The sequence below is a fragment of the Podarcis vaucheri genome (genome assembly GCF_965113315.1).
Source record: "Podarcis vaucheri genome assembly, chromosome: 5".
Lineage (NCBI taxonomy): Eukaryota > Metazoa > Chordata > Lepidosauria > Squamata > Lacertidae > Podarcis > Podarcis vaucheri.
Genome location: NC_138763.1, coordinates 15539531 through 15560366, shown reverse-complemented (window position 1 = coordinate 15560366; position 20836 = coordinate 15539531). Strand labels below are relative to the sequence as shown.

The 20836-nt window shown below is 45.3% G+C and overlaps 1 protein-coding gene and 1 long non-coding RNA gene across 2 annotated transcripts in view; both read right to left on the bottom strand.

The window, feature by feature from the left end:
- The window catches only part of TNFSF10 (TNF superfamily member 10), a 29156-nt gene extending 11415 nt beyond the window's left edge, over window positions 1-17741 (bottom strand). The window contains exons 1-3 of the mRNA XM_082224626.1: window positions 17470-17741; window positions 2213-2356; window positions 389-434 (exon numbers count right to left, since the gene is read on the bottom strand). Coding sequence (XP_082080752.1) covers window positions 389-434; window positions 2213-2356; window positions 17470-17592 — 313 coding nt within the window. The 5' untranslated portion in view covers window positions 17593-17741. The remainder of the gene's footprint in view (window positions 1-388; window positions 435-2212; window positions 2357-17469) is intronic.
- Window positions 6742-11492, bottom strand: LOC309533338. The gene is made up of 3 exons (XR_014220135.1): window positions 7212-11492; window positions 6880-6952; window positions 6742-6766 (listed from the first exon to the last, which is right to left on the bottom strand). It is a non-coding gene; the product is annotated as an uncharacterized lncRNA (long non-coding RNA).
- Window positions 17742-20836: the final 3095 nt, after the last annotated feature.

Sequence of the window (20836 nt, the reverse complement as noted above, 5' to 3'; positions counted from 1 at the left end):
GGAGCTGCCCAAAGTGGTGAGGAAGCCCAGCCAGATAGGCGGGGTATAAATAATTTGTTGGTGATGGTTTAAAACAAACAACAAGAAAATGTTTAAAGTAGTAGTAGTACTTACTAAAGTAGTAGTAACTAGAGGACTGAACCTGCAACACACCTTCTGCATTCGAAGTACAGAGCTATGGCGCTTCCCCAACGACATTCTTTGCCTTTTCTACTGATGCACTCCCCCCCCCCACATACACACGACTTGTCTTCCACCACAATCTACACATTCAAGTTTCCAGTGGATTTAGTCATCGGGCATTTGCAGCACCAGCGTATTTACTTCTCATATCCACCCCTGTTCTCCAGCCCAATATGGTGAGTAAATGTGCTGCCTGCATCAATACCTTGGACCGAGGAGGCTGCCACTTCTGCTTGGTTCCTGGCTATCATCTGCAAGTGCAAATACAATCGGTTAGATTTTTCCCTCCCTGGTAAATTAAGAGTAGCAGAATTCGATTCTGTAAGCTGCCTAGCAGTGACTCCAGCACAGCAAGGATGGATAGCAGATTGTGAGTCATCAGTGATCCCCACCCCTTTAAGGTACACTAGCTTAAGGAAGACTGCTACGTAACTTTTGGGGAACTAGGATTCTTGTCAATAATTCTGGACACGGTGGGCATTGTTCATTTAAGAAATGCACACAGGGAGATTAGGCTGGCCTCAACCAGAGCCAGGGCTTTTTCGGCCGTGGCCCCAATCTGGTGGAATGCTCTGTCACAAGAGACTAGGGCCCTGCGGGATTTGACATCTTTCCGCAGGGCCTGCAAGACAGAACTGTTCCACCAGGCCTTTGGCCAGGGCACAGCCGGACCCCCTCCTTTGGTAATCCTCACAGAACTCTAGCCCAATGGTTGCCATTAATTTGATTTGAACTGATTTTATAATGAATTGATTTTAGAATGCTGTATTATTTTACTGTTGTTAGCTGCTCTGAGTCCGGCTTCGGCTGGGGAGGGCGGGATATAAATAAATTATTATTATTATTATTATTATTATTATTATTATTATTATTATTATTATTATTATTATCTGCTTAAAATTATTTATTAACTGCCCTTCGTCAAAAGGTTCCAAAAATACAAAGCTATAAGCAAAACTCTTTGCACAAAGTACAAATGCAACAAATAACATTGTAAGTGATGTTAACTGTGCTGTCATTATGACCTTTCAACTGTGCATCTTTTTGATGCCTTTGTGAACCTGTCTATAAAGTCTTCTTTGTACAGCAGCCTTTTCTCAAGCTTCGGTCCCCAGGTAATGTTGGACTACAACTCCCATCATTCCTAGTCAGCAGGTATTGGGGGAATTGGTAGTCCGACAACCATCTGGGGACTAGAGGCTGCTCTACAGGAGAGCAGAGCCCCTTTTAAGCAAGACTACATGTTCTGGGTTACTTAAGCAGATTCAGTATGCCTTAGACCAGCCTTTCTCAACCTGTGGGTCCCCAGATGTTGTTGAACTACAACTCCCATCACCCCTAGCTAGCAAGGCCAGAGCTCAGGGATGATGGGAGTTGTAGTCCATCAACATCTGGGAACCCACAGGTTGAGAACCGCTGCCTTAGACATAAGAGAGACGCTTGTGGATCTGCTCTTGCTTTGCGCACGGTCTGTGGCATCATGCTCAAGGCTGCAATCCTATATGCACTTACTTGGGAGTAAATCTCAACTCAATGGTGTGGGCTTCAGAGTAGACATATACAGGTATAGGATAGGAATGGTAGAGCCATTTCATACATTAAGTGGAGGCAAAACCAGTTTTGCCACAGAAAGTATGCCCCACAGACATAGCCCATTGTGGCAGCATAGAAATTTACCTGTATAACACACACAGCGTCTCCAAGTTTTTGTTGCATTTATTACTATTACTATTTACTTTATCAGCCCCTGCTCTTTGGCCTCTAATAATTACTTATGGCCCGCAAACATAGCAAGTAAAAATATTTATTTTGTTTCTATCATCTGTGGCTGTTGGCCATGCTAGCTGGGACTTGTAGTCCGGACAAGTTAGAGGGCTCCTGGTTGGGGGAAGAGTGCTTTAGATCTAGCTACACCCTTCCATGTATTTAGGTACTCGACCTACAAAAACTGCAAGCCCTGAAGGGGGCCAAGATTCTTGTAGCAAAGTTCTTTTTCTGATTTCACTTGATACAGGTATTACAGGCGTACCTTCTTTATTAACCGTAAGAGCTGCAACTTGACTTGCCAGCAGGGGTCGCCCTCTTCATTGTAACTGGAATCGTCCAAGTCTTCCAGGAAAAAGTTTTCTCTGGTAAGGCAAGCATAGCCGTTCTTCGAGTAAGTATCTCGAAGCTGTATTTGGAAAAAGAAGAAAAAAAGGAAGTGTAAGACAATTGGGCAAAACTCCAGAGAGATCGGGAGATGCACAAAATTTCAGTTAAACAGTTAACATCAGAAATTCAGAAATTCAGTTAACATCAGAAATTTCTTCTATAGGTAGGTAGGTAGGTAGCAAAGCCCTTTCTGTTCTTAATGCTGCATTGAAAAAAAAAAGCATTTATAAAAGACCTTAATGGTTGGTCTTATTTTTGAAGCAGATGTATCCCTGGGAGCAAGGGACGCGGGTGGCGCTGTGGGTTAAACCACAGAGCCTAGGACTTGCCGATCTGAAGGTCGGCGGTTCTAATCCCCGCGACAGGGTGAGCTCCCATTGCTCGGTCCCAGCTCCTGCTCACCTAGCAGTTCGAAAGCACACCAGTGCAAGTAGATAAATAGGTACCGCTCTGGCGGGAAGGTAAACGGCGTTTCCATGCGCGGCTCTGGTTCGCCAGAAGCGGCTTAGTCATGCTGGCCACATGACCCGCAAGCTGTAACCTGGCTCCCTCGGCCAGTAAAGCGAGATGAGCGCCGCAACCCCAGAGTTGGTCACGACTGGACCTAATGGTCAGGAGTCCCTTTATCTTTTTATCCCAGGAAGCTGGTTTACACTAGATCACTCTATTTGTCCATCCAGATTAATACCGTCGACTCTGACTGGCTGCAGCTCTGCAGCATTTTGAGGGTCTTCCCATCTCCTGTTCCTCTCAACTGCAAATGCCAGCGATTGACGCTGCGTGTAAACATCTCTCCCTATATTACAGGGAGGGGATTTCGGCAGAATCATCAGAAAATTCATCATCACTGTGACAATTCTGCGGAACTCTCTTCCTTGAAATATGGCTCCCGGGTAGCATTTGATTTCACAGTGCGATCCTAGATTGGTCTGCTCAAATGCAAACGTCATTGAGTTTGATGGGGATTTCCCCCACATAATTGTCTATGGGATATTAAGTTAGCAAGCCTCATGGAACCTCATGGAAGGCTTACTTCTGAGTAGGCACAACACAGATCACATCGTGCTGCATGAATGCATTTAATGGACCACTTTTTATTGGTTGTTTATAAAATATGGGGTAGGATTTTTGGAACTGCGCCAATTCCATTTTGAAAACAAACCAGTATGTATCAACTCTTGAGATTTCTGGCAGCTTACTAAAGCATTTGTGGAGCTGAAAAACATTTTTGTGTTTGTTATTGGGGGGGGGGGAGGAAGCAGGATATACCCAAGATTTAGCAGAAGAAAAATAAAGGGAGAGTCTTGCACCCAAGTGTATTGATTCACGTAGAAATGAAAATAGCATTTTACAATTACACCGAAACTTTCTCGTAAAATACAAAGAAAAGTCCCAAGAAAATAAGTCACAAAGTCACATCAAATGGTTGGCAAGCTGAATGCTACGGACCCTGAATCTAGCTTTAGTTGCAGAGGAGTTGTTGAACGCAACCAGTCAGTTTCTCCATGGAAAGGCACCGAAAGACCCTTTCTAGCTACTTCACTGGGACCTGGCAAGCATCTTTTTTCACATCTGCTTCAGCTACTACTGGCGGACTGTTTCAGTACATCAGTTTTTCTTGCTGGATTGGGGCACAAATCTTCCGCAGAAACTCTGGAACCCTACAATGCGTCGTTGGCCACTTAGCCAGTTTGGCAGACGTTTTTAAGCACAAAGCCTAAGTTGTGATCCTCAACAATCCAGAAAAACGACTAGGTCTGTGTCGACGGAGGTACGGGGGGGGGGAGCTTTATTTGTAAAAAGCACACCACCACTTCAGAGTGCACACGCAGGGTGTTTTAAACATGTTTTGGCCCCCTTCAGCTCCCTTCCCTTTCCCTCTCTCCCCCCACCCTAATAATGTAATATTCTCTCCTTCCTGGGCCTCTTTGCAAACATCTGCTACTCTCCATCCTCCACTAAGGCCTCATCCAGATACTCTTCTGTGTACAGGTCCATGCTTTAAAACTCTGTGTCGGAGTGCTTTCCCTAAAAAAAACCCCACTCTCACTGAAAACTATTCTGTGGGAAAACCGAATTGCCATTTGTCCAGATTCAGCTTTAAAGAGCAGGTTCCCTTGGGGATAGTGGTGTGGCAAAATATAATAATAATAATAATAATAATAATAATAATAATAATAATAATAATAATAATACCCCACCCTCTGGGCAGCTTCCAACATTTTAAAAAAAACCAAATAAAATAATATCAAATATTAAAAACTTCGCTATATGGGGCTGCCTTCAGATATCTTCTAAAAGTTGTGTAGTTGTTCATCTCCTTGGTATCTGAAGAGGGTGGGCGCCACTACTGAGAAGGCCCTCTGCCTGGTTCCCTGTAACCTCACTTCTTGCAATGAGGGAACCGCCAGAAGTCCTTCAGAGCTGGATCTCAGTGTCTGGGCTGAATTATGGGGGTGGAGACGCTCCTTCAGGTCTGCATAAATGCGGGGAGACTCTGACACAGATCTTTAAAGCGTGAACCCCGTGCCTAGAAAGTGTGGTGCAAAGGCAAAGTGTGAGCGAGCCCTGCTCAAAATAAAGAGACAGGAAACAGTTCAGCACAGTAGTAGAACCGACCATCAGTCCTGACTGTTCAGATACAGTGGTACCTTGGGTTAAGTACTTAATTCGTTCCAGAGGTCCGTTCTTAACCTGAAACTGTTCTTAACCCGAAGCACCTCTTTAGCTAATGGGGCCTCCTGCTGCTGTTGTGCGATTTCTGTTCTCATCCTGAAGCAAAGTTCTTAACCCAAGGTACTATTTCTGGGTTAGCAGAGTCTGTAACCTGAAGCGTATGTAACCCAAGGTACCACTGTATTCAGTTATGATATGTACGGAATCTTCTTAGGACAATCAATTCAACAAACTCAATGACGCTTACTCCTGAGTAGACATGTGGAAGATTGCACTGCTGAGCACCTACTACAGTTCTTATCAAATAAGATTCTTCCCCATCCTCACCGTGGGGGGCAAATGTACCCCCCACCTGCATCTGATGAGCATAACCAGATTAAATGATGCACAGCAACAGTGTGGAATAGATTGTGCAAATTTGCTCAATAATATATACAAGTCACTGGATTTTTTAAAGACTGGATCCCTCACTGTGTTCCCCTTAGGAATCCATGCTCGATACTACCGCATGGCTCATTAGAAAGCCTCAGGAACAGGATTCCCCACCCCTCTTTTTCCCCAATCGATAATTTCATAGGTGTGGAGGACTTGCAAACAGAGGTTGCTGGCACCTCAGAGCTTTGCATCCTTATGCTGAGAGGCAGCCAAGGACAGCCCTGCCTCCTGCACCTCACCGGATACAACACATCTGGATGTAAACACAGCTGTGCCACAGATGACCTGTCTTGGCTGCAGTCTGAAGAGGCGGACTAGGTCCCAGGCGATGGGGTGTGAAGCAGAGGTGGCGGCAAAAAGAGAGAGGAAGGTTTAGGAGGAATGTGACCCAGGAGGCAGTAAGGGAGCTGAGAAGAGGCAGATCGGAGGACTGTGAGTGGAGCAACTGGGGTTGGAAGGGAAAGTATGCGCTAAACTTTGGATGGCGACTAAAACAGCAATAAAGTCTCATGGAAGAGGCTAATGGATAAATAGAGAATTGTCTCCCCAAGTTGCCTCCGTAAACTTAAGCCAGCATGCGGCTCTGAAGGAATCCTATTAGGTGGATTTCAGGAACTATTGACTAGGGCAGCGGCTTTGAGTCATGGAGCACTTTTCAGGAGAGAAATCAGTCATTCTTTCGTCGCCCTTATACCAAAGGCACGTATTTATTTATCTTTCCAATTGCATAGTTTGGGAACCGCTGGACTAGGGGGCAGCGGCAAGATGTAAAAATGATCTGTGCATAAGTTCAGCACTGAAAGGAAGATTCTCAAATCTGCAAAATCTCTGTTGCTCTTGGCAGACCTCAGGTGGTGTGAAGAACTGGAGTGAAACCCAGATTCGAATCACCACAGGCGCACACCACTGTGAAGAAACGAAGAGGGGGCCCTGTAACTGGATCAGGCTGAAGATCCACCCGATTATGCGTACTCTTGTGACTAACTGAATGCCCCTGGGAATCCCCAATGAAATGAAAGTATGTTTGCAAAAACACTGGAAATTCTGGAACTCAAAGAAAACCAAAAGCAGACACATTAAAAATAAATAAAATGACCATTTTATTAATCGGAGGGAAGAACCACCAGACAATACAAAATAAAAACCTTCCACCCACCCTGAAAATGATATTAAGCAGTACTATGGACTTTAATATTGGACCTTTGGGAGACTGGATGATGGAGGGCTTATCCAGCGTTGGAAGAAAGTTGAGGTCTTCCTGGAGGCAACTCACTCTTCATTCCACCTGCCGTTGCGTCTTTCATTTGGTGGCCGCCATCTAAAAGGGAAACAAGTTGGAGCATTTAGCAATCCCTTCTTCCAGTCGCATCTGCTCCCTCCCTCCCGATTCATCAAACGCAAAGCCAAACTATCCCCTAGAAGTTAACCTACCCATGCAATCAATGTGGGAAGTGTGCCAGCCGCTGGCGGTGGGTTCTTCCTCCTTTGGCATGATTCGGAACCTCTTGAGGACCTGTCAGTTCACAGGGAGAAGAGAAACGTAGCCTTCTTCAGGTTATAAACCAGGAGTGGGGAGCCTGTGGCCTTCTATACGTTGTTGTTGTTGTACTACAACTCCCATCAGCTGTGGTAAGATGAGGAAGACGGGAGTTGCAGTCCACTAACACTGGGAATACCACAGGTTCCCCCGTCTCTGCTATAAATACTGCCAACACACCACATCATGGCTCTTTTCTTTGCCACTGGTGGGCTCCCACCAATACATATGTACCCAATTCATGCATTCAGTGGACAACAACGCCTTCTGCTTTCCTTTTTCAGAGAATTAGACCTTTTTCGCATTCCTTTCCAGCAAAACTCTGCAGCAATTTGCATCTCTCTTTCTCTGTGTGTCTCTATCTCAGGATCGTGGGTATGAATCCCACACTAGACGAAAGATTCCTGCCTTGAAAAGGGGGTTGGACCAAATGATCTTTGTGGTCCCTTCCAACTCTACAATTCTATATGGAGACTTCTGCACAAGTTTTGAAGGCATACAGGAAGACCTCTGTGCGAACTTTGAAGCACAGCTCAGGTCTTCGGAGGTACCTTAAAAACCACAGAGTGGCCAAACAAACAAACAAAAAACCCCACTGTCAACTAGTTGAAGCTCTATCCAAGCTTAGCAAACTTCTTTCTCTGTCATGGAACCAAGCCAGTAATAGCAGCCAAGCCCATTTCCCTTCTAACCCAGTTTGTTATGACTTGGCTTCACCCCAGGGCAGACTGGGTGGGGGAATTTTCAGCATCATTTTCTGCCGGTGGCTAGTTTCTCACAAACTATGAGCCAGAAAGTTGCACGAAGCCCAGGCAAGAAAAAATACAGGGCTGTGAAAAAATCAGCACACAGGCCAGCTCGCCCCTCTTGACCCATCAAAACCATTTTACCCCTGGAGCATATCTGCATTTCTCAGCTTAAGGTAAAAGCCAGAGGAACCTGGAGGGGGAGAAGGAGGAAAAGCAGAGAAAACAGGACGTCTCCAATGAGAACAGCATGCCTCGCATTCTTCCTTTGCTCCAGATAATAAAGATATCTCCGCATTCCAAATCCTCCAAGCCATCAGCTACAAAAACTTGCATGGGTCATTTGCTTCTGCGGCTTCCAAATCCCAAGACTGGTATCAAATTTGACGAGATTTTGATTTCGTTCAAGGAATGTGATCTACTAACACACACAATAAAGTCAATTGTGGCGGGGTTCCCCTTTTTCATTTTCTTGCAGCATCCAAAAAATTAAGTGCTCATTTGTTTTCTTCGCAACCCTGTTGGGAGCGAGACTTGAAATCTCAAAATCCACATTCGGGGGAAATGCCTCTACAGCCAGCCAAAATGTTCCAAAAGCAGCGTGCAGAGTTTTTGTGTTCTCCAGAAGGACCCAACTTGGGTTACTCATCCACGATTTTCCTCTTGGAGGTGGGACCCAAAAGAGGAATCTCAGAAGAACCAATCCATTCAGCAGATTCACGTGGCTGCTGTTTTCATCCTTCCACACAGCAAACAAGTTGTGGAAAGCATTTTCATATGTTAGAACAGAGTTTCCCTTCCATATGTTGCCTTCATGGAGAGCCCTGCAAGGAGGAAGCTGCTACTGGTGGTCAAGAGTCATTTTCTTTGTTCCCCTTCCTGGTTCCACATCCTGCAGGAAACCCCCTTTGAACAAGGCTCTTAGAACCCCCCAACTTCAGAGGATGTGGCCCCAGAGATGATGTGGCACTTGAACAACAACAGAAAGCAGCCAAATTCAATGGGTTGCAGGAAGGCAGGGGGAAGTGTTTCAATAGACTAGGCTGAACGGTGGTCTACTTGGATGGGCAGCCCTGTGCTTCCACTGTGAGATCCTCCATATCAACCGTGAAGCCTAGCGCCAGTCTTATAGAAATTCGGATATATATATATATATAAGCTAATCGGTGAAATTCGCTGTTGTTAATTTCATTTCTCTGCCGCTTTATATTTTAAAGGGAAAAAACTCAAAGCGATTTACAACACATTAAAACATCGAATAAAACAAGCCAGTGACAATAAATTTCCACGGATCAGCCGGCTGGCCGGTGCACAGCATCTTTTGTGGAGATGTCAGTCGCCAAACCTGGCGCCAATACACCTTCACTTGATCGCAAAATGCGCCTGGGGAATTTTGAACACTGCTCTGTGTGTGTGGCCCTCAGGACTCTTCCAGACCCCTCTTCTCCCCAGTGCTGCTCCTCAGCTTCCTTTTGCATAGCTAGAATGTGCCCTGGAACTCTGGAAATGCCTCTTTGCTTGCCTAGATGGAGAAAGAGGTTTGTGGGTGTGTAGAAACCTCTGGACTCCTCTGTAGCTGCAGTGTGACCCGCCAAGACAGAGAAACTTCCATTATTTCACCCGCTTCCCCTTTGCCCAGCTACCACTTGAGCAGTGGCCAGTGACATCATGCAGTCTTCAGATTGAAGAAAAAGTTCCCCTGTTCTCCCGCTTAGCAATTCTCTTTCCCCTGAAACTCCAGCAACACGCTGTTGAAAGTCCAACAGTCTGTAGCTATGCAGTGTCTCAGAATTTTCGCTTTCGGAGCGGTTTTCAGCCCACGAGGATGACTCTTGCAATTAGCCAGAACGCTCTGCATGGGAGAGTTTCATTCTCAGCAACAATCAGGGCTTTATTTAAGGTTAATGTTGTGCGGATGGCCAAGTCGGCAGATTCAGATGACTCCAGGAAAACCACAACAGATCTTCTGCCTGAATGGTTTTGAACTTCTTTTTTAACAAACTACCCAAATTTTTTCCCCATGGTCTAATTAAGTTATTTATGACCAATGCAATAACCCTCCCCCCGCAAAAAATTGAAAACTTGTTAGAAAAGGAAAACAAACAAGAGGAAGGAAGAGGGAATAGAGGGAATGAGGTCAGGGGAAGCAGAAATAGCAAGTTAAAGTCAAGTGCAGCTTGGTCTATAGCTAACAGTTTCATTTCTTCTATTCAAGGCTATCTGCTCCTTAGCTATCAATTCCTCTTATTCATCACTTAGTTTACCCAAGGTGTTTGCTCCAAAAGCAGAAGAGGGCGGGAATTTTGTGAAACGATAATTCTCCCCTTTCCATAAATACAGGGAATTTAAAACTAACAAAGAAAAAGCAGGTTGTGCGCTGGTGCAACCCAAATCAGACTAAGATTAGTTTTATGCTCACTTAGTTTGTGAGTAATATCCACTGAATTCTGTGGGATTTATTTCAGAGTAATCATGCCTAGGGCTTGGGTTGCATTAGAACTTGTTGCCTCGTCTGCAGAACGCATTCTAAATTCCAAGATCTGGATTTTGAACAAAATTGGAATTGGGAGATAAAACTGGACATAGGGTTATGGGGCGCTGGCAAGAGAATAAGCGGTGTGCTGACCAGCCAAGCGGCTTCTGAAAATGATAAATGCATGCGTGTTCAGGAACCAATCCTGGACTTCCTCCACCCACTACTTGCACAATCCGGCACAATGAGTTTGTTTTCTTGTGAAACAGCAAGATTACAGGACTGCACCATAAACTGCAGGAAAATTTACAGAGAAGCAGGTAAGAGTTTACAGTGAGAAAACACCTGGGCATCGCGGTTTCCAGAACAATTATGTAGTCAGGTTTAGCTTCTGCTAAAAGCAGACAATACTAGCAACATGTCTAGGTAAATAGGTGCACAAGGAAGTCGCTTTGAAAAATTAATGGGCAGTGACCTAGAAAAGGGACAACAGCACATGACTTTTGGACCAATTGTGTGCGTGTTGCACTCAAGCACAAGGAATTGGCTCTATGCTGTTAGTATTGCCCCTCCAAGCACAAAGCAAATTCCACCACTTCTTCCCTTAGTACAGCTGTGGAGAATCTCCAGATGGTGTCAAACTACAACTCCCATCATCCTTGGCCATGCTTGCTGGGGCTGATGGGAACTGTAGTTCAGGAACATCTGGAAAGCCAAAGGTTCCAGATGTTGGGAGTACAACTATCAGTCTTGTGCAGGCTGGATTTGATTTAAATCACTAGTCAGTAAGACTTGATTTAATTCATTTTTTTAACAGAAAGACTCATTCTTGCTGGTATTTACAACCAGATGAAGGTTTCATTTTTGGAATAATAAATTTTCAGAGTAGTTTTTACAGTTATATCAAAACTCACTGATTTGGTTATACTATTAGAAATACATTGACAGATAATTATGAAATTAATGTGAGGTTTAAGAAGTTAACTGTTTATATTTTGACAACTTTTCTGCTGTACTTTATTGGAAAGAGAAAAATAATCATTTCCTTAATAACAATTTAAACAAATTATTTAGCTAAAACAGTAACAATATAGCATATGTATCCATGTTTGTTAACTGATGTGGTTAAACTATTTAAAAAAACACACACCTTAGATTGAGTTTTAGCACACATGAAAAACTTAAATCCTTATTTCCTGATGAATAGCCTTTGGACTATAATGTAACTTAAATAGAAAACTATCTTTGGAAAGACTTTTCCTCCAAAAGCATTTTATTTCAAAAATCCAATTTAAATTTAAAAAATCTGATTTAAATTTTTAAAAATCTGATTTTTTGTTTTTATTTTTAAAAAAATAGTTAATTTTTATCCACCCTGGTCTCGTGGCTAATAGTCAAGGAGATGGGAGTTGTAGCATAGCAGCACACCAGGAGGGCACTGCGTTGGCTAACCCTGGTGTAAGAGAAAAGCCTGTCTGCAGGCTTGTATTAAGAGCCCTGGCAGAAAGCTGTATAAAAGACCACATGGGTAATAGATTGTATAATCAAGGTTCAGCAGAGACCTGCAGGGAGTCTGCGCCACCAGTTTAATGAGCTATACCAGTGGTTCCCAACTGGTGGTCCGCTGCCCATGGCAGCATTCACATAACAGAAACTACCATAAGTTAGCTAAATTTTCAAAAGTAGGTGGTCCATGTTCTTAGCTCTTGGAAAAACAGGGGGTCTGCAGTACTTAGCTAATTGGGAACCACTGAGCAACACAATTAACAGCACACTTTTCTGCCAGTTTCACCCTGAAACTGTACCACGTTTTGAAAGCTCTTCTGTACAAACACTGTAGACCAGGGGTAGGCAACCTAAGGCCCGGGGGCCGGATGCGGCCCAATCGCCTTCTCAATCCAGCCTGCAGATGGTCCGGGAATCAGTGTGTTTTTACATGAGTAGAATGTGTCCTTTTAGTTAAAATGCATCTCTGGGTTATTTGTGGGGCATAGGAATTTGTTCGTATTTTCCCCCAAAATATACTCTGGCCCACCACATGGTCTGAGGGATAGTGGACCGGCCCATGGCTGAAAAAGGTTGCCGACCCCTGCTGTAGACTTAACTAAAGGGTTGTATTTTTGCACATACAGAAGGAACACTACAAGTTCTCAAGATGCCAGATTTCACTGTAAAACTCTCCGTAAAATATAAATTAAAGATGCAAGGTTTCATGCTACTAAGGCATGCTACCCAAAGACCTCCTTGAAGCAATGAGTGTGTGACTTCAGTTTGACAAATCTGTCCTCTTTGCTTAAGTGAGCTAAAGTGAGGTTGAAGGAGAATTCTGGGTGATTTCTTCGTAAGTTGCCTGCTTTTTTACTCTGAGCTGTTTTGTTCTCATGCACTTTCCTGGAGTAGGAGTCTTCCCCACCTTTCCCAGAGGATGTCAAACAGACAAGAGGTAAAAACAAACAAAAAACAACTCTCTCTAGGCTAATAACTCTATTGTTTGGAAGACTTCCTGGTTCCTTTAAATGCATTCTCCCCTCCTTTGCAGCATAAGTGACAGCTGCCCAAACAATACAATGGGAAAATCCAGGGTTGTATTTGTGATTGCATAGCCATGTGTCTCCCCCCCTCAAGAAAGAAAGTAGAACCAAAGACCTTTTTCCAATTCAGATCTTATTTCATGTGAAAAAGTAATTTAAAAAAACACATGTTTTGTTGTGTTTTGAACCCTTCTTCCAGTGAAAATAGAAAGTTTCTGCTGCTATTCTGCCCACATTGCAGGATGGAGTGGGGTTCAGGCTCAAGAGTGTATATTGCTTTTAACACCCCTGTAGTGTAGTCCAATGTATGTTAGAAGTGAACATGAGCCTGAGAGAGTTTACACAGAAGTCCTGCAACACAGTTCTGTATTTTTGAGCCTATACAGTCATACCTCAGGTTGCGAACACTGTGGGTTGTGCGTTTTCAGGTTGCGGACTGCGCTGAACCCGGAAGTACCGGAACGGGTTATTTCCGGGTTTTGGCGCTCGCGCAGAAACAAAAAAATGATACCACACACATGCGCAGACATGGCACTGCGGGTTGCAAATGTGCCTCCCGCATGGATCACGTTCGCAACCTGAGGTATGACTGTATTGCAAAGCAGGGATTCAAACACAGAAGTATGACAACAACCCTTCAGTGCAGTCCATTGTTATGTCCAGTTTTCTGTTGTTGTTGCTTGCTTAAGGAAAATGCAGATGACATTACAACAGTTGCACTTTCTTTCCCACCTTTGGGAGCCCCCCTATTCTCCCACCACCCAAGCAGAAAAGCAGCTGGAAATGTAAATTTGGACTATGGAAATAATCCCTTCTGCAGAGCCTCAGAGATGCAATAATTTGCACCCTTTTCCCACAAGGCTGCATTTCCCTACAAAGACACACATTCAGAAAATCCATTAGTAATCCAAGCCACATGGTTATTATACAAAGCTTAATAATGCTACTATGCAAATTTATGACCCTCTTGCCTCTTTCTGCCAGGGGTTTGTTTGCACCACCACCAAATACACCCCCGTTTGCATCTGAAGCCCAATGTAACAGGATTGTGGCTGGAGATTCCCTTCCCAGCTCAAATTGGTTGCATGCCAAGAGGATAGTCCTCTGACTTGCATGCGGGTCTGCTCCCCCTAGCAAAGCACGGACAGGAACAATCCAAGTCACCTTGTTGAGCTGTGTGTGTCAATCTAACTTTCTTAAGTCTATGGCAGAAAGAGATGTTTGTCCTCTCAAGAAAGAGGAGCACAGGGTAATTCTGAGACCTACAATTTCGCTGACCACGATCATCCTCATTCAGAGGAAGGAAAGCGTGGGAAATGCAGCCCCAGTATATAAAAAGTGCAAGTACAGTAAAGATAAATAAAGCAGTAAGGCGCACCCCCCCTCCTCTGCAAGCCCTTCAGGAATAGCTCGTGAGTTGCCCATGTGACCAAAACACTTGTGTGTCCAAACAAGAAATCGTAATGACGTTATGCACCAATGCTAGTCACAGAGAGAGCATTTATCACATTGGTAACTTGGGACTTCATCTAGTCGCATAGGGCTGACAAACCCTAGTTTGTCTCTTTTGTCTTCACAACAAGCCTGTCAGGTAGGCCAGGTTGAAATTCCCAAAGGCTTCCACCCTCCCTAGACAGCAGGGTAATTGATCAGGGTTGATGCGAGTTGTAGTTTATCCGGTGCTGAAGGAAAACAGGCTTCTCCCCGCCCCACAATCATCTCTGCAAGAGTCCACCCAGCTATTCATTCAGTAAAGATGTATCTGAATGACTCCTCCTAATGAGAAGAGCACTTTGGTTCACGGGAGTGGAGAGAACAGAAAAATGCAAGTGGACGTGTGAATGCCCCCCTCTTTGGGGTCGCAAGAGGTTTTTCTACCTTCTTCTGTACCAATATGAGAACTGTTGTGTATGAAGAGGTGTGAAAATCAAAGTTCTTCTATGTCTCCTACACCATGCCAATGCAGGTAATCCAGATATTTATTTATTCATTCATTCCTAAATAACTCTTCTGTACACAACTGCACACAAGATTACTCTTAAGTTTCTGTGAGTATTACCAGAATCCACCTTTGCTCAGGAGTCCCGATGGCTGGGCTGGATTTGCATTAACAGATAGAGGTTCTTTCACTGTATCTCCGTGATGGAAAGATAACCTGGTGGCATGTTGCTACAACTGGAACACGAGCTTGTAATCCTCAGGCTTATTACGAATGAGAGATGCTTGGCAATTTTATTTCTTTTTATTACAACCACTAAAAGAGATTTTTATTGCATTGTTTTTTATGTAACAAAAATGAGACACACACACACATATATGCAAAATCTTCTCCAGTTCAGAATGTAAGAAACCGTGCAGCCTTATTTTTGGAATGTGCTATCAATCTGGGAAGATCCTCAGTTATTTCTTGCCTAATGTTTGCTGTTATTTGTGTTTGTCTGTTTGTTGGAAAATTACTTTCGAAGAAAAAACAAAACAAAGAGAAATACCACTGTTGTCCTGCACCCAGATCGAAAACCCTCTTTTTGTTATGGGCATTTTTGCTTCCTTAAGGAAAGGGGAGGAGGCAAACTTCCACGGATCTTGCCACCAAAGTTGGTTGTAGGTGTACAACCTGGGCTATTTGAGGAATGCACAAAGCAGGCTGCCATCCCATGGAGTATCTCAGAAAAAAGCGCTCATCAAAACAACTTGTACATAATTTCCAGAGCCAAATGCAGAGGTTATCCTGCAAACAGAACCCTTTATCTCCTTTGGAAAGATAAACCGAGATACGGAGAGGAATTAAGCAATCAAAGACTTCTCTTTTCCAAGACGCCTTTTGTTTATGCCAGCTCAAAATTTTTATGACCATTTTTTTCTCGCCTTTTTTAACAGAAGGAAGCAAAACAAAAACAGGGGGACTTGTTGGTCACAGCTTGGAACGCCAGTTAAGTTAAGCCACTATTTGAAAACAAAAGCACTCTAGGTTTGGAGGGGCGGGGACGAACCCTTTCTGTTTTAAGAGAGGATTATGGAGCCATTTAAGTCTCTTACACATCAAACCATTTGCCCCTTGCAGTGTTTGAAAGCACATTTTCAACAGCAGGAAGAACCTGGGAAGGTAAGGAACATTTGTGCTGTATAGCAGGGGTACGGCTTCAGCTACAGCCAGCATAACCAATGGTGAGGGATGATAAAGGCTGGAGTGCCAAAACATCTGGTTCACCATTGATGGTTTAAGGTAGAAGAACCCCTTTTATCTTTTTCACCTGGCCATCTGGGGGTCATCCATTCTGGCAAGAACAAAGGCTCCAGCTGTCGGACCCCCTTCCCCCAAAGCGAGCAATGCTTTTTTTCTCCCCCCTTTGCCATTTTGTCAGAGTTTTCACAACAGGCAGAATCAAACTGCAAATTTTTTTCCTGCAGCTCCAACGTGGCCGACGGCCAGGGTCACGGGAGGGAACTGCATGTCCGGAATGCACACAACCCACACAATGAAAAGAACAAACTACTGACACAGAATGATAGCATGATGGGGATGCAGCGTTATTGATTATGCCGAAGACCTACTGCCAGGAGTGGGGAAGGTTTGAGCTATCCATAATTTGCAGGACTACAATTCCCATCATCCTTTGACCATGGGCCAATATAGAGGACTGCTGGGGGTTGGAGCCAAACAACATCTGGAAGGCCACAGGTTCCCCACCCACTCCCGCTCCAGATGTTGCCCAAATCCCTGGCCATCGGCCAAGCTGGGTGGAGTTGGAAGGAGTCCCTGCTGGAGCGCCACACATACTTTTTAATTTGGAGGCGGAAGAGTTCTTGTAATGTACCTCGCATTCAAATCTTTTGCCCCGTTTCCTCGGAAGCAAGTCCCGTTGCGACCAATGAAACTTACTCGCGAGGAACTTACTCGCAAAGCACTGGGATCCCGATCCTGCCGGAAGCATTATAGCCTCAATGCAGGATTACTTTGAGAGTTAAGTTGCATCGGGTTGCAGACGTGAAATTTCCGTTTCCTCGGAAATAAGCGCGCGCGCTCAGGGCTGCAAAACGAGCACTCCCCCCATGCACTTTTACTTGCAAGTAAGCCCCACCGAAATCAGTGGCACTTACTTTAAGGCAAATAGGCTTAACTCCTGCCAAACTTTTGTTTTCAAGTAAATGGAACCCGTTGAATGCTAAACTTCCCCGGGTTTCTTTGTCCGGCAATGAAAACAAATGGTTAAATGAGTTTGAAAAAGTCAAAACAAACGCGCAATTGAAGCATTCCCCCGTTTTTATTATCCTCTACCTTCCTAGGAGTTTTACTTCAAAGTAAGCCTGGTGGGGATCGTTGGGATCCCTCGAATTAACCACGCCTCTCCGCCTAATGGCAGAACTTTCCTTTTGCTTTACGAACAAAGAACTAAGGGAGGGGAAGAAAGGGAGGCAAGTTGGGGCGCGGGAGCGATCCGGCCCTTAATCCGGAGAAACAAGCCCAACGTGTTGCAACTCGCGTGGGAGCATAAAGGCAACGCTGCAAAATGGAGAAGGGAAAAACCATGCATTTATTTTTTAAAGCATGCACTCCCTGGGAGCTATGCCCCAGTGAACTCAACGGGATTTACTCCCGAGGAGACCTCTGCAATCTATCTAAATATACACATAGGCATGCACTGCGAGGAAGCTGCAAGGATTCGCCTGCCTGCGGCCGAGGAAAAAAAAAAAAAACCAACACGGATCCCCCCCACGCGCGAATTCTCCACTGACCTGTTGCAGCTCGTTGGAGAAATAAAGGAAGGTAATAGCCACGCATATGGACTGCAGGAGCAGCGAGAAGATGAGCACCAGGCCGCAGGTCTGGCCGGTGCTGGGGCCGCTGGAAGCCAGCATGATGCTCGCGGGAGACAAAGGGGAGCGCGCGGCGCCCGGAGCATCCGCTTGCGTGTCTCTCTCGGTGGGGCGGGCTGGGGGCAGAGACAGACCGGACGGCGGCTGTGCTCAACGGCCTCTCCTACTCCTCTCTTTAAATGAAGGTGGAGCCACTTCCCGCAGTGGAATCTCTTTTATGTCTCCTCCTACTCCTCCTGCTGTTCCTCCCTGGCCATAGGAGCTTTTAAGGACTTTTGAAAGAAACGAGAGAAGAGGAAGGGAGGAGCAGAAAGCTGCAGGCAGCAAGGCGAGCTGCTGCGCTCTTTTGTGCTTCGCAAATCTTTGCAACCCCTTTGCAAAAGCAGTTGGGGATGCTTTCGGCCTGCAAAGGGTGCCCCGTCAGCGTGGTGCTGAGTTCAAGGGTGCAAAGTATAAACAGGAGGGGTCCAAACAGAGATGGGGCGTCTGTGGCACCTTGGGGTGTCTAGCCAGTGTGGAACATGGTCAGGGACAGGGAGTTCCCATGGCAAGAGGGGCTACCCCATGTGATCTCCTGGCAGCGACCAGTGTAGTGTAGGTGTAGTGGTTAGAGCATTGGACTAGGTAAAGGTAAAGGGACCCCTGACCATTAGGTCCAGTCGCAGCCGACTCTGGGGTTGCGGCGCTCATCTCGCTTTATTGGCCGAGGGAGCCTGCATACAGCTTCCGGGTCACGTGGCCAGCATGACTAAGCCGCTTCTGGCGAACCAGAGCAGCGCACGGAAACACCGTTTACCTTCCCGCCAGAGCGGTACCTATTTATCTACTTGCAGGAGCGGGGACCGAGCAACAGGAGCTCACCCTGTCACGGGGATTCGAACCACTGACCTTCAGATCAGCAAGTCCTAGGCTCTGTGGTTTAACCCACAGCGCCACCCGCTGAGCATTGGACTAGGACCCTTCAAATCCCCACTCAGTCATGTAGTTCACTGTGCTTCTCAGAGTCTAACCTACCTTGCAGGGTTGTCCTGATTGTAAAATTGGAAGGCAGTGGGTGGGGAAACCATGTTATGTCACCTCCTTGGGCCTCAGACAGGTGGGGGTATAAATGCAATTGTGAATAAATAAACCACTGTCAAAATCTGCTTGCTTGCTATTTCCACATTATTTCTTCCACTCCTGCTGTCTGGAGCAATGGGCTGCACACAACTGTGGGATAACCAGTATCACAATATCAGCAACACACTTAAGTCTAATCAGTGCATGAAGGGTTAATACCATAGAGTAAGCTGTCCTGCCAGGTTAGCTACGCTGCTTCTCTTACCTTGGAAGGAAAGAGGTAATCAAGTATCCCCGAGAAGCTCATTGTTTGGGGAAGTTTGAATTGGTTACTCCAGCTCAACCGCATGGCTATAACCAGCCACTCTTTGAGCTCCTATATAAATAATCTAGGAATTTTCACCACTTTGTAACTAAGTTTTACAGTCTGTGCAACTTATCTCATTCTTGTATGGAAAAGCACATGAATCTGACCTTTGGAGAGTTTGTAAGTAAATATTTTAAACTTACTAAAGGTGTGATCTTGGGGGAAGAGGGAAATTCTGGAACACACTTGGAAGGGCATATTTTAAAAGTCTAATAGTCTAGATTTCCAGGGTTTACTTTGCTGCATATTTTGTGACTTTAAAACTCTTCTGGGGGCTTCTCTCACCAAAGAGTACTTGCCCCAATTTTGAATCTTGGCATCCATCTACATGCACCAACGCACATCTATCTACATGCACCAACACACACCATACATTTAAAGCACATGACCCCCCAAAGAATCCAGGGCATTATACTTTAAGGGTGCTGAGAATTGTAGTTCTGTGAGAGGTAAACTTACCCTGGTTTCACTAGGCTCCTGATTAAGCAGGGAACTGCATATCTGCAGCAGCCAAAGCAGTTTCCAAGGCCAGAATCCGAGCAAATAAACAGAGATCCCCAACAAAAGGACAGCCAAGAGTCTGAAGTCAGGTTCCAACAGCTCTCCCAGCCCAGCTCTGGGGGTTTTGAGCTGGAGCTGCTGGACCCCACAGCTCACTTTCAGCTCCTATCAACTCCTATCATTCTTTCCAGAGGTCCTCCTTGAAGAAGAAGAAGAAGAAGAAGAAGAAGAAGAAGAAGAAGAAGAAGAAGAGTTTGGATTTGATATCCCACCTTTCACTCCCCTTCAGGAGTCTCAAAGCGGCTAACATTCTCCTTTCCCTTCCTCCCCCACAACAAACACTCTGTGAGGTGAGTGGGGCTGAGAGACTTCAAAGAAGTGTGACTGGCCCAAGGTCACCCAGCAGCTGCATGTGGAGGAGCGGAGACGCGAACCCAGTTACCCAGATTACGTGACTACCGCTCTTATCCACTACACCACACTGGCTCTTACTCCTGTGAGGACCTTTCCTCCTGAGGCACCTTCACCGGTAGTCACCAGTAGTGGGCCAGGTTCCCACCTGATGTTTAAGGAGTAGCCTTCCTCATGGGCTCATCCTTTGTCTCAGGATCCCAGCTCCTAACCCCCAGATGCAGCCCTGACCCAGGAGAGAGCCTTCTGGTCCTCTTCTGAGGAAGACTCCCTTATCTGACACCTGACAAACTCCTCTTATATGACTTGGCTGAGATGTAACAAAACTACAGTTTCCAGGATTCTTGCTGTTACAGATAGGTAGCCGTGTTGGTCTGCCATAGTCAAAATAAAAAAAATTCCTTCCAGTAGCACCTTAAAGACCAACTAAGTTAGTTCTTGGTATGAGCTTTCGTGTGCATGCACACTTCTTCAGATACACTGAAACAGAAGTTGCCAGATCCTTCTATATAGTGAGAAGGTGGGGAGGGGTATTACTCAGAAGGGTGGTGGGAATGGGAGATTGGCAGGTAGCTGAGATGAGCCTGTTGACGACTCTTAACGACTGCAATAGGTCTTACAGGAAAAGGCAAGGGGTGAGAAGGTGAAAAATGGCTTAGTCATGTATAATGAGATAAGGATTCTTGCTGTTTTGAGTGTACGGTGTTGAGGTTCTCTTTCTTGGCAGGGTTTGGCTTGTGGGTGGGGAGAGGGCAAGCAAAGGTGGGGGTCCAGGAAGGGGACTCTGTATCTGTAGGTGTCCCCCAAATCTGGAGTCTGTCACTGCATTACCTGGTCTCCCTGGTGCCCAGGGAGTGTGCAGATCACACCAAACTTTTCCCTGGGGATACCCATCCCATAGCAAGGTCTATGGGCAACCTGGTCCCACCCATTACTGTTCTCCTAACT